The sequence below is a fragment of the Macaca thibetana genome, chromosome 6 (genome assembly GCF_024542745.1).
Source record: "Macaca thibetana thibetana isolate TM-01 chromosome 6, ASM2454274v1, whole genome shotgun sequence".
In the NCBI taxonomy this organism is placed as follows: Eukaryota; Metazoa; Chordata; class Mammalia; order Primates; family Cercopithecidae; genus Macaca; species Macaca thibetana.
In genome coordinates, this window is record NC_065583.1 from 12,050,383 (window position 1) to 12,063,772 (window position 13,390).

Here is a 13,390-nt window from a genome sequence, read left to right on the forward strand (position 1 = left end):
ATTAAGTAGATACTATTACGGCTTCAGTTCTGCAAATGAAAATAGACAGGCAAAGAGATTAAGCAGCTTGCTGATGGTCACACAGTCAGTGGGTGATGCAGCTGAGATTTACACTCAAGCAACACCCTGCTGCACTGTGATACAACAGCCTCCTTTATTTGCCCCTTTTCACCAACTAGATAGAAATGCAATTTTGTTATATTATTATTACCTGTCTTTCACTGGTCAACTGCAACATGCAAAGCTGTATGCTAAATGTTGTACAGGCATTCTCTCATTTAATCCTCAGAGCAACACTGTGAGCTAAGTATTATCATTCCCTTTGTGTAGATGAGAAAACTGATATTCAAGTAAATTGATGGGCTGGGCCAAGATCATACAACCGAGGTTCAAACTCAAGCTTATATGACTTTGAAGCCAATCCTTAAAGCTGGTTGGTCACATTGTCTCCCATGTGATGGGGTGAGAGTGCAAATACAGCTAAAGTCATCTGGTAGCAGTGACTTGAACCCACATGATGGCCAAGTCCACTAAAATCCACCAAAAAATAGAAAAACAATCGAGGGACTAATAGATGGTCCCTATACAAAGCTCATGTCCACATCTGCATCTCTGTGACAGGGACTCCATTAGGGTGCCTAGTCTTCCTGGATCCAAGGAGTTTGCCTGCTCTGAACCTCAAAACTCGCTTATGTGTACACATCTTATAGGTTTCCTAATTCTCAGAGTTGCAGCTCACTCCTGACAACAGGATTCTGCTGACACTTACACCCAATATTCTTATTCTGGCTCCCAGGTTCAAGTTCAATCAACATTAATTGTGCACCAACTATATATATTGCACTGGGCTACATGCTTTCAGGGACAAATCCCCAGGGATTCATTGCAAGAAGGCTTTATCTCCACTTGCCGGATGGTGACACTGAGATCAAACAAGTGGGGAAGAAATTCCAACACATTATTCAGCAGAAAAGCAGCCAAACCAGAATCCAAACCCATGCCTAGTGCATCACCTGCATCAGGACTATCCTTATGACTTTTTTCTGGCATTTTCACTTCTGCTAGGTCATTTATCTCTGACCACTGATGTTGGTTCCCTAATATGGTCACCAATCAGCTACATCTATCTATGCTCCAAGACATGACTGGGCAGATAACAACAGTTGGTACAAAAGAGAAAAATTGCTGGACAATGGACACCATGATCAAAAGCAGGCTCAGTGTAACATGGCATTTACCACGTCCCAGAATCCGCTCCTGTGTTCAACACTCTTTTGAATTCAATAATAACAAGGGTTTTTTGCTAGCCCTTTCCATGAAATAACCACTTTCTTTAACATAAAATTCACCATGCGCATTGCTATGGCCTGAATGTGTCCTTCCAAAATTCATATGTTGCAATTCTGACACCTGATGTGATGGCATTAGGAGGTGGGGTCCTTAGGTCATGAGAATGGAGCTTTTATGAATGGGATTCGTGCCCTTACAGAAGAGTTTGCTCCCTCTCTCTTTGCTCTCTGCCATGTGAGGCCATGACAAGAACTCAGCCATCTACAAACCAAGAAGCAGCCCTCACCAGAAACCAGATCTGTTGGTGCCTAGATCTTCAACTTTCCAGTCTCCGTAAGTATGAGAAATAAATTTCTGTTGTTTAAGCAGTTTATAATATATAGCAGCCCGAACTGACTAGACATGCATTCTGGAGGAAGATGAGAAAAGGAAATATTTGTACAATTCTTTTGGAAAATTGTAAAGTGCCAGTTATTCAGATAATCCTCTCTTTTCACATCTCAAATACCAATATCAAATATATCTAAATTCTCAAATCCTGTAAGAGTCAGGGGAGGCAGGAGATTTAAAATATCCCACACCATCAAAAAAGAATCTGAGGTCTAGAGATCCAGTCCTCCCTATGCCATTTCCAAGCCACAGAGCCTTTGGTCATGTCACTTAAACCTCAGTGTTTTCATCTGTAGAGTGAGGGAAATAACACCTAGCCCCAGAGGAGTGCTACAAACACTATTTGTTAGACAAGGTTAGAAAGTATATGCATCTGGCAAAAGTACAAAAACTTGGATGGAAAGAAAACATACTGATTTCAGGATAAGTGTTACCTACATATGGACAAAAGAAAAAAGAATAGAGGAGGGGTAAAAAGGGATTTCAATTTCATTCGAAATTTTTGTTTCTTAAAAACAAATGTCTGAAGAAAGTATACACATATGTGTGTGTATATACATATAAACATGTGTATATACATATAAACACACATATATAAGTTCTCTCGCTACCATATTTATATGTAAACATATATAAATATGTTGATATTCATCTGAGTGATGAGTACTTAGGAGTGCTTTTTCTTTCTTGTGTGTTAAAATATATAATAATATTGAGATCAAATGGAAGCTAGTACCTATCACTGGTTGATATGATTTGGCTTTGTGTCCCCACCCAAATCTCATATCAAATTGTAATCCCCTTGTGTCAGAGGAGGGACCTGGTGGGAGGTGATTGGATCATAGGGGTGATTTCCCTCATGCTGTTCTGGTGACAGCGAGTTCTTATGAGATCTGATGGTTTCAAAGTGTGGCACTTCCCCCTTGCTCTTTCTCTTTCCTGCTGCCGTGTAAGATGTACCTGCTTCCCCTTCACCTTCCACCATGATTGTAAGTTTCCTGTGGCCTCCTTAGCCATGCAGAACTGCAAGTTAATTAAACCTCTTTTCTTCATAAATTACCCACTCTCGGGTAGTTCTTTATAACTGTGTGAAAACAGAATAATACAGAAACTTGGTACTGACAGAACTGGGGGACTGCCATAAAATACCTGAAAATCTGGAATCAATTTTAGAACTGGGTAACAGGCAGAGGTTGGAACAGTTTGAAGGGCTCAGAAAAAGATAGGAAGATGTGGGAAAGTCTGGAACTTCCTAGAGACTTGTTGAATGGTTTTGACCAAAATACTGATAGTGATATGGACAATGAAATCCAGGCTGAGGTGGTCTCAGATGGAAATGAGGAACTTCTTAGGAACTGGAGCAAAGGTCACTCTTGCTATGCTTTGGCAAAAGACTGCGGCACTTTGCCCCTGTCCTAGAGATCTGTAGAAATCTGAATTTAAGAGAGATGATTTAGGGTATCTGGCAGATAGCATTCAGGATCTGACCTGGCTGTTTCTAAAAGTATATAATCATATGCACTCACAAAGAGATGGTCTGAAATTGGAAATTATGTTTAAAAGGGAAGCAGAGAGTAAAAGTTTGGAAAATTTGCAGCCTGACCATGTGATAGAAAAGAAAAACCCATTTTCTGTGGAGAAATTCAAGGAAGCTGCAGAAATTTACATAAGTAACAAGGAGCTGAATGTTAACAGCCTAGGTAATGGAGAAAATGTCTCCAGGGCATTTCAGAGATCTTCATATCAGCCCCTCCAATCACAGACCCAGAGGCCTAGGAGGGAAAAATGCCTTTGTGGGCTGGGCCCAGGGCCCTGTTGCTGCTCTGTGCAGCCTCAGGACTTGGCGCCCTGTGTCCCAGGCACTCCACCTCCAGCTATGGCTAAAAGGGGCCAAGGTACAGCTAAAACTGTTGTTTCAGAGGGTGCAGGACCCAAGTTTTAGCAGCTTTCATGTGCTGTTAGGCCTGCAGGTACACGGGAGACAAGAGTTGAACTTTGGGAATCTCTGCTTAGATTTCAGAGGATGTATGGAAATGCCTGGATGTCCACGCAGAAGTCTTCTGCAGGGGCAGAATCTTCATGGAGAACCTCTGCTAGGACAGTGCAGAGGGGAAATGTGGGGTTGGAGTCCCCACACAGAGTCCCCAGTGAGCCACTGCCTAGTGGAGCTGTGAGAAGAAGGTCACCATCCTACAGACCCCAGAATGGTAGATCCACCAACAGCTTGCACTGTGTGCCTAGAAAAGCTGCAGGCACTCAATACCAGCTTGTGAAAGAAGCTGTGGGGGCTGTACCCTGTAAAGCCACAGAGGCAGAGCTGCCCAAGGCCTTGGGGGCCCATCCCTTGCACCAACGTAACCTTGCATAGACGTGAGACATGGAATCAAAGGAGATTTTGGAGCTTTATGATTCAATGGCTGCCCTGCTGGGTTTTGGACTTGCATGGGGCCTGTAGTCCCTTTGTTTTGGCTAATTTCTCCCTTTTGGAATGGGAGAATTTACCCAATGCTTGTATCCCCACTTATCTTGGAAGTAACTGACTTGTTTTTTTGATTTTACCGACTCATATTTGGAAGGAACTTGCCTTGTCTCAGATGAGACTTTGGACTTGGCCTTTTGAGTTAATGCTGGAGTGAGTTAAGACTTTGGGGGACTGTTGGGAAGGCATGATTGATTTTGTAATGTGAGAAGGACATGAGATTTTGGAAGGGCCAGGGGAGGAATGATGTGATTTGGCTCTGTATCTCCACCCACATCTCATCTCAAATTGTAATCCCCATGTGTCAGGGGAGGGACCTGGTGGGAGGTGATTGGATCATAGGGGCAGTTTCCCCCATTCTGTTCTTGTGATAGTGAGTTCTCACAAGATCTGATGGTTTAAAAGTATGGCACTTCCTTTCTTATTCTGTCTGTCTCTCCTGCTGCCATGTAAAACATGTCTTGCTTCCCCTTCATCTTCCACCATGATTTTAAGTTTCCTGAGGCCTCTCCAGCCATGCAGAACTGTGAGTCAATTAAACCTCTTTTCTTCATAAATTACGCAGTCTCAGCTATTTCTTTACAGCAGTGTGAAAACAGACTGGTAAAGAGTGTGAATCCTGACTAAAAACCTTCTGCATACCAAAGAAAACAACAAAATGAAACAAAAACATGTGAATTAGGGAAAAAATTGTAAACTATACATCTGATAAGGAGTTAATATCAAAAATTTTATAAAGAACTCATATAACTCAATAGTATAAAAATGAGTACAAAATAAGCAAAGAACCTGAATAGACATTTCTCCAAGGAAGACACACAAATGGCCAACAGATACATGGAAAAGTGCTTGACATCATTAGTTGTTAGAAAAATGAAAATCAAACCAGAATGAGATGTCACCTCACACCTGTGAAAACGGCTATTATCAAAAAGTCAAGAGATAACAAATGTTGGCGAAGGTGTGGAAAAAAGGGAACTCTTTTACACTGTTGGTGAGAATGTAGATTGGTACACTCATTGTTGAAAAAGGTGTGGCAGTTCCCAAAGAAATTAAAAATAAAACTAGCATATGACCCAGCAATCCCTCTTCAAGGCATAGATCCAAAGAAAATGAAGTAACTGCCTTATAAAGATGTCTGTGTTCTCATATTCATTACAGCATTATTCACAATAGCCAAGATATGGAAACAACCCGCATGCTCACCAATGGATGAGTAGATAAAGAAACTGTAATGTACATATACAATGGAATATTATTCAGCCTTTAAAAAGGAGGAGATCTTGCCATTTGTCACAGCATGGATGAACCTGGAAGACATTATGCTAAGTGAAATAAGACAACACAGAAAGTACTGCATTATTTCACTTATATATGGAACCAAAAAAAAGAGTCAAATAAACAGACATAGAGAATGAAACAGTGGTTACCAGGGCAGGGTAGGGGATGGGAGGAATGAAATGGGGAAATATCGATTAGAGGTTACAGGGTAACAGATATGTAGGAAGAACACGTCTAGAGATCTAATGTACAACAAGGCATCTATAGTCAATAAAATTGTACTGTATTTGAGATTTCTGCTAACTGATTAGATTTTAGCTGCTGATGCCACAAAAACAAAAACAAAAAGAAAGGTAACTATGTGAGATGATGGATATGTTCATTTGTTTCACTATCATAACTATCTTACTACCTATGTGTATCTCATAATATCATGTTGTATACCTTAAATATATATAATTTAAAATTTTTTAAAGAGTACGAACTCTGCAATCAAAGTCTGAATTTGATGGAGATCTGCTACTTAACTGTGTGATCATAGACAAATTAATACTTTCCTCTGAGCCTCAGTCCGCTCATCTATAAAATGAGAATAATAGTGCCTCAAACTCAGAGAGTTTGCCCAGTGTCCAAAAGAGTTAGTAGATACCATTCTTTAAAAAAAAATCAATTAATAATAATGCAGAGAAAGTTGGGCACATTTTCTGTTTTATTTTCAGGACATATGGATTTATAATACCATTTCTGTTTTTTCACTAAAGTCGTTTCAACATATTTCCATCACAACAAAGCAAATAGACATGCCTCAAATGAAACATAACGGAAGTTTACTGACGTCTTAGCCTCATCCTCATTCAGAAGGGAAGAAAACTTCATATACACACTGCTGATAATGGAGCAGCCTTACTGAAGAAAATGGAGTCCTTTTCAAGTGACCTGTCATTATAGCACACCTGAACAAAAGACTATCACCTTGCAAGGTGGTGCTTTAAAAAGATTCCATGTTAAGTGCTCATAATGTCCTCACTTATACTAAAAGAAAATAATTTGGATGGGTCAACATCACCCTGAAAAGAGTTATTAGCAAGGAAGCCACTGTGTATGGCTCTGGGTGTACCCTACTCAGTGAGGAGTACATTCAAAATCTCATTGTGCCAAGCTTTTTGCAGCCAAACCAACAATGTGGTAATAAATATGTGTTCACTTAGAAAGCACTCCAGTATTTTCAAATGAGAACAGAAGGTCTCAGAATAGTACACAGAGTATGTAGTTGCATTTCTGGAAAACAGCAACAACAAAAGCAATGCGTTATTTTTTAAAAGCAGAGGATGCTCTATCCATCTCCTCCCTCACTCCTCTGATTTTATTTGTTTATTTATTTATTTATTTTTAGAGACAAAGTCTCACTCTGTTGCCCAGGCTGGAGTGCAGTGGCATGATCATGCCTCACTACAGCCTCGAACTCCTGGGCTCAAGCAATTCTCCCATGACAGCCTTTGGAGGTAGGAAGTTGTTGCCTTAGGAGGGCATGATACAGTTCTTCCACCCCAAAACTACATCCACACACAGTATGAGTGCATTCCAGGAGCTTCACACAAAGATGTCAGGGGCCTCTGGCATCTCAATCCCCAGCTAATTGGCTATTTCTACAGTGGACTGGCTGATCACAGAGGGCTTATCTCAGTAGAGATGAAAGAATTGGAAAGAAGGCAACCCAAACTCCCTCCTTCCCCAGGTCTTGTTCAAACCAGGGAAACAGAAGAAGTAGGTGAGCTGCACAATGGATATATAAGATTGAAGTCTTCCGATGTCATCAAATATCAGGAAAGATGTCAATCAAGTATGACTGGAGGAAGTGACTGGGGGGAAATAAACTAGCACTGCTTTTTTCATGTTTGTCCCTTCTATGAGGAATTCCTATGCTCAGTACACTTACATGTGTTTTCCACATCTAAAACACAGAATGTTTATGCCGCCTCTGGGTAAAAGAGGCAGCATGAGAAATATAATATGGATAATGAAGTCAGCATTTCATGTCTAAGGCTTAGCATGGCGTAGCATGAGTACCATCTTGAACTATGGGAGCTTTTATCATAACAATACATTATCTTTATAATAAAAAGTGAAATTCACCCATGTTTAAACAGTCCAGGTTAGGGTCCTGTTTTCCCTCTTCATCCAGCTGAGTAAATTTAGTACATAGGCAAGGAAGGGCTAGCCTCACCCACTCCAGGCAAAGATTCAGCTTCTGGGCCATGTTGTAAAAACATACATCTGCGAGTTTCGGTAAAGCGCTACATAATGGGGGAGAGGATGGAATTAACAAACACAGAGAACCTTCTATGAGCCAGGCTGGTGCTAGACAGTTTCTTTACTTTTTCTCATTTTATCCTCATAACAAGCCTAGGAGCAAGGTGAAAACAACCCACTTGACAGATGAGAAACCTAAAGCTTACATACCCAAGATGACTCCACTAGTGAGTAGCAGAAGCAGGGAATAACTTTCTGATTCAAAAGCCAGTGCTCTTTTCATTTCTTTACTGGAGGTGGCGGGGAAGATTTTAAAACTATTGAAAGCCCGACAGGGTGGCACGCATCTGTAATCCTAGGTACTTGGAAGGCTGAGGCAGGAGGACTGCTTGGGCCCTGGAGTTGGAGACCAGACTGGGCAACAAAGTGAAACCCCCATCTCAATAATAATAATAATAATAATAATAATAATAATAATAATGCAGTCTTGTAGATTGGAAGCAAATATCCTCAGGTGTTGGCAATGATTAATTATGGGTGGTTGGGATGTAAGTGACTGTTATTTTACTCTTCATGCTTTTTTTGCTTCATTTTTCAGAGATTGAGTCTTGTTAGTCTTGAACTCCTAGGCTCAAGAGATCCTCCTGCTTCAGCCTCCCAAGTAGCTAGAATTATAGGTGCACACCACCATGCCCAGCTTAAAGACTGTATTTTGTTTTGTTTGTTTAAAACTAATATATGCTATTGTAAAGAATTTAAACTAAACAGAAAAGTACAAGCATAAAAACTTAAAGAATTATCCTGAATCCCATTACACAGAAAAACACTATTAATATCATTCCAGGCAACTCTTCATTTATTTTTATGTACATAGAATGACAGATAAAAAGATAAAATATGATTTTTAAAACACTCTCATAAAAATGAGCATATAGTGAAGATACTACGTAAATAAAAATTTTATTTAATCTTATTTGTATTTAACAGAAGAAAAAGAAACCAAGTGAAATTGAGGGGCATTTGAACTTCAATTCAATGTTACTTTTATCACTAAAAAGATTTCTTAAAAACTTCTCTAAAATGAAAATTGTTATGAAAAGCATTCAAAGATAGAAGTGTTTTTTTTTAATTCCATGTTTTATTTCCAATTAATATTCATTGACTTTGTTGTCAAAGTGATGTCATTGAGTTAGCTATTCTCTTCCATTCTCCTCCCAAGTCTCAATTTTATTAGATTTTTTAAAATACTGTCTAGGTTCCCAACAGTAACATTCTTTTTGGTAGCCATAAATATCATGATGTCAGGGGCATCTGGCATTTCATTCCCCGGCTACATGACCATTTGTACGGTGGGCTGGCCAATCATAAGGCTTATTTCAGTAGAGAAGACAAGGAATAGGAAAGAAAAGATCCCAAACTCATTCCTTCCCCAGGTCTTATCTGAACTGGGGAAAGGGAAGAAGTGGGTGAGCAGCACATGGATATGAGATTAAAGTCTTCTGATGTCACCAAATCTCAGGAAAGATGTCAACCAAATATCACTGAAGGAAGTGATTGGGGGAAAAAAAAATCACACTTTTTTTTTATGTTTGTGCCTTCTACAAGAAATTCCTACTGTTTTTAATATCAATTTTTATAAACCGATTCATTTTCACCCAATATTGGCCACTATTTCCTTTATCACAGCTTTTTAATCCTATATTCCTTTATTGTGTGATTCACCTCTCAATTGGCTGGATTTTGTTTTTGAAGTAGTTTTCTATAAGAAGGTTTCACAGGTACACCCATATTCTTTCTACTACACAGTTTTGACTAATTTTTGACTAACATTGTGGTTTTCACATCTTTTATATTTTTGGAGGAACTATTTTTTTCGATCAGAATCACAGACCACACACCCCATCTGCAAAGTGGACAACACCAGACCTGTTCTCAGACCCCCTCCAGCTCCATTTCCTTCTGCCACTCAAGGTACCCCAAGAAGCCTTTGGATCCCCTAAATTCCAGTTTGAAAACTGCATAGTCATGAGCGTATGCATGAGAAGTCCTAATAATTTGCATACCAGGAGATATGATATTTCCTCAGATAGCTAGACTCATTCTAGCAGACTTCTGAACACCGTCTTTTCAAAGAATTAATAAATTATTAGCCACTTACCAAATGAATATATCCAGCTTTTTCCAGCAAGATATTGTGACTAATTTACAAAGATACATTAAAATAAGACTAATTGAATTAGAAATGGAAAATCAGAACCAAAGAAAGGATAAAGGTGTCCCAGAGATGAATAAAGGTGTCCCAGAGATGAATAAAGGTGGCTTGAATCCACCAGAGTAGCCTTCGTAAAGGTCAGGGCGCCAGGCCAGGAAAAGGTACTGGCAAGGCTCTGACTATGGCAGCCTGTGGGGGAGGTTTGCTCCCTCAAGCTTTCTATCCAGGGAAACTGCATACAACAAAGAGAAAAATACTCATCTGGATTTCATAATGTAGGACACAGAAAATAATGACCAAGGCCTTGTTATTGTTTTGGCAGGCATGGGTGGAGGAAAGAATGTGGGCTTGGCCATCAGAAAAGAGCCACTGGGGCCAGGCGCGTTGGCTCGTGCCTGTCATCCCAGCACTCTGGGGGGCCGAGGTGGGCAAATCACTTAGGGCCAGGTGTTCAAGACCAGCCTGGTCAACATGGCAAAACCCCATCTCTATTGAAAATACAAAAATTAGCCAGGCATGGTGGTGCATGCTGGTGATCCCAGCTACTAAGGAGGCTGAGGCACAAGAATTGCTTGAATCTGGGAGGCGGAGGCCGCAGTGAGCCAAGATTGCATCATTGCACTCCAGCTTGGGAGTCAAGAGCAAGACTCTGTCTCAAAAAAAAAAAAAAAAATCCACTGGCTCACTGTGCAACTTTAGATGAGTCATTTCCCATTTCCCTGCCTCCATTTCCTCATCTGCAAATGTGAGGTCTCGTACCTGTTTCTCAGCATTAGCATCCAGTAGCATGAAAGAGGCACTGAGGAGAGTTGCTGCTGTTTTTATTTTCATTCTTTGCCCTTGGTAGTCACCTACAGTTTGCTTGTCTGCCACTGGGCAGAACTAGGTTTGTAAAAGATCGGGTTATGCTGTGGGCAGGAAGCAGGGTGCTTGGAATCACAGACCCAGTTCTCTAGGACAGTGTCCCCACCCTTCTCCTCCAGCCTTGTCCACTCCTTGTGTAAAAGGTTTCAACAGGGCCAGAGTGTGAACTTTGCAGGCCCTGGTATCCCCTCATCTACAACCCCAAGTAAAAATAATACTAAAGCATAAAATAAATATAAGGAAGATGAACAAAGTTCTCATCTCCCCCATGACCCCTTTTAAAGTTATCTTGAAATATCAAATTTCAAGTTATTTCCCAAAAAAAATGGTTTTCTGTATGTTTTTTTGGTTGTATCTATGTGCACAGGTATGCATATGTGTATATATGTACACACGTATGTTTGTGTGTGTCTGTGTGTGTGTGTATGTGTTTACACAAGCATCCTTGTACAAATCTTCAGACCCAGCTGGGGATTCCATTGCCTAGGAGATTGCATGTGGCTAATCCAGTACTGGAAAGGACACCGCTTGGCCTATGGGTTGTGGTGAGGAGTGACTAGGATCATGTGTTATAAAGAATGTAGCACAGTGTCTATTTTGTGGAAAGGACCAAAGACGGCTACTCCTGCAAGTGACCGCCTTTCCCCACGGAAGGCCTCCTTCACAGTGGCACGTGTGCCTCCTCCCTGACCCTCACTCCCTCCCCAGGTCCTCATCTGATGGATTCACTGGGGGCAGACCAGGCCTGTGTGCTCAATCCACTCTCTTTTCTTCCTCTGCCTTTCTACCCAGACACAGGAAGCCCGTGTTCTGTGCCCTCCATGTAGCAGGAGCTACCAGCAGGCCCAGGCAGGAGGGAACTGTGATGGGCCAACTGGGCCAGTGAGGGGTGGAGCATGCCTGACTGCGGGTAACAGATCAGTAGCTCATTTGGTTCTCATGCCCAAGCCATGCTCCCAATATCAAGTTTATCAGTGACATATTGATTTCCAACTGCTTGACTTAGGAGTCCAAGGCCATTAGTCTTTGTGCAAATTTTAAAAAGCACTCCCGACCACCACACTACCATGGGTGGACACAGCCCAGTAGACACCTGGCTTCACAAGGCAATGGCACCTTTGTAGGAGAAAGAAAGAGATACCACCGCACTGCCCAAGACAGGGCTCCCGGCTTGGGGAAGGCAGTGAGCTCCTGCTCCCAAGGCCGGGTGCCTTCATGCAGTAAACAAATTACATGACTGTGTACATCAGCTCCCCTGGAATTAGAGGTGTGATTTATGGGACCCTTCCAAACCCTAATGATGCTTATTTCTCTTTATCATGATATTAATACTAATAAAGAACTGTATCTAGCAAGAGTCACAGGCTGAATAGCCCCATGGCTGAGGCAAATGGAGAACATAACAAATATCGAACCACCCAGTTAGGCTTTCGCTATGAAACATACATTCCTAAAATGAGAAAACATTTCTGTTTAGTACATTCTAATTACTAGCGTTACCAAAACGTTTTTAAACAGACCACATAGTCGCAGGTGCAGAAAGAGGGCTGAGGGGCCTGGGTGTACCATAGGCTTCCACCAGCCAAAGCTCCAGCACCTGGGGCATGGGCCAGCAACTCACCTCCACATGTCTCCTGTATTCGTACCACATCACCAATCTGCAGGGAGAGCTGGGGGGCTCCACTGCCTTGGAAGTTGTATATGGCTGTGAAATAGAAAGAAAGACAGCTAGGTGAGACCTCTGGATCTCTTTAGTCTCTGCTCCTTCCTGCTATCCCTGCCTCAAGTCCATTCCACGCCCATGCAGCCCACCTGGGCTAAACAAAACTGACACACAAACCTATTGCCTGCCACAAGAGTCATTTCAGAGTCAGCCTGGCTCCCAAGACCTTCTGTTAACCAAAGCTCACCTCTCCTCAACACAGGCCCTGCATTCAGCCTGAGTGACAAGGAGGCTGCTGATATTTACTACGGACTGTCCTCTTACTGTACACCAGGCAGTTAAAGTGGTACATCGTTTGTTATGCATGTTTTGCTACAATTAAAAAGAAACAACTGCATACTAAGCGCCTGAAGTGTTGTGAGGTGTTATACTAGGTGGGAGAGATGAACTGGTGAGCAGGATGGCAGGAGAGCCAGGCAGCTGTGTCCTCTGAGAACCTGAGCCCCTCCTTCAGCCAGGCCTGGGGTTCAGTTCCAGCTCAGGCACCCCAGGGATCTATGACAAGTTATTATGAGAAAGAAACAGAGTCCTAGCACGTGAAGAGCCTACCATGTTGTAATGCTTCATAACCAGTAACCAAATGGTAGAATTAGACAGCCAAGGCCTTGTATTCTAATGGGAGAAGCTGACAGGTTTCCCTGCAAAGACCAGATGGATGGTCTGGGCTCAGGAAGTACAGGTGCTTCGAGAGCACGGGAGATAGCATGCTGGAGCCATGCATGGGGGCCACAGGAGGCTTCCTGGAGACAGGGCCAGCCGAGTTGGGTCCATGCTCCTCCCCTACTGGCACAGACCACTGGGATGACGGAGAGGGCTATGCAAGGGAAGGAACCTGTGTAGGAGATTTACCAGGAGGAAGGCCCCGGTGTGAGCTCCAGTCCCTCATGATGCCCTTGGTCCT

The 13,390-nt window shown here is 41.9% G+C and overlaps 1 protein-coding gene across 3 annotated transcripts in view; it reads right to left on the reverse strand.

The window, feature by feature from the left end:
• Nucleotides 1–13,390, reverse strand: part of DOCK2 (dedicator of cytokinesis 2) — a 433,847-nt gene that overhangs the window by 404,140 nt on the left and 16,317 nt on the right. For all 3 annotated transcript variants that reach the window (XM_050794630.1, XM_050794631.1, XM_050794629.1), the window contains exon 2: nucleotides 12,388–12,471. In XM_050794630.1, coding sequence (XP_050650587.1) covers nucleotides 12,388–12,471 — 84 coding nt within the window. The remainder of the gene's footprint in view (nucleotides 1–12,387; nucleotides 12,472–13,390) is intronic.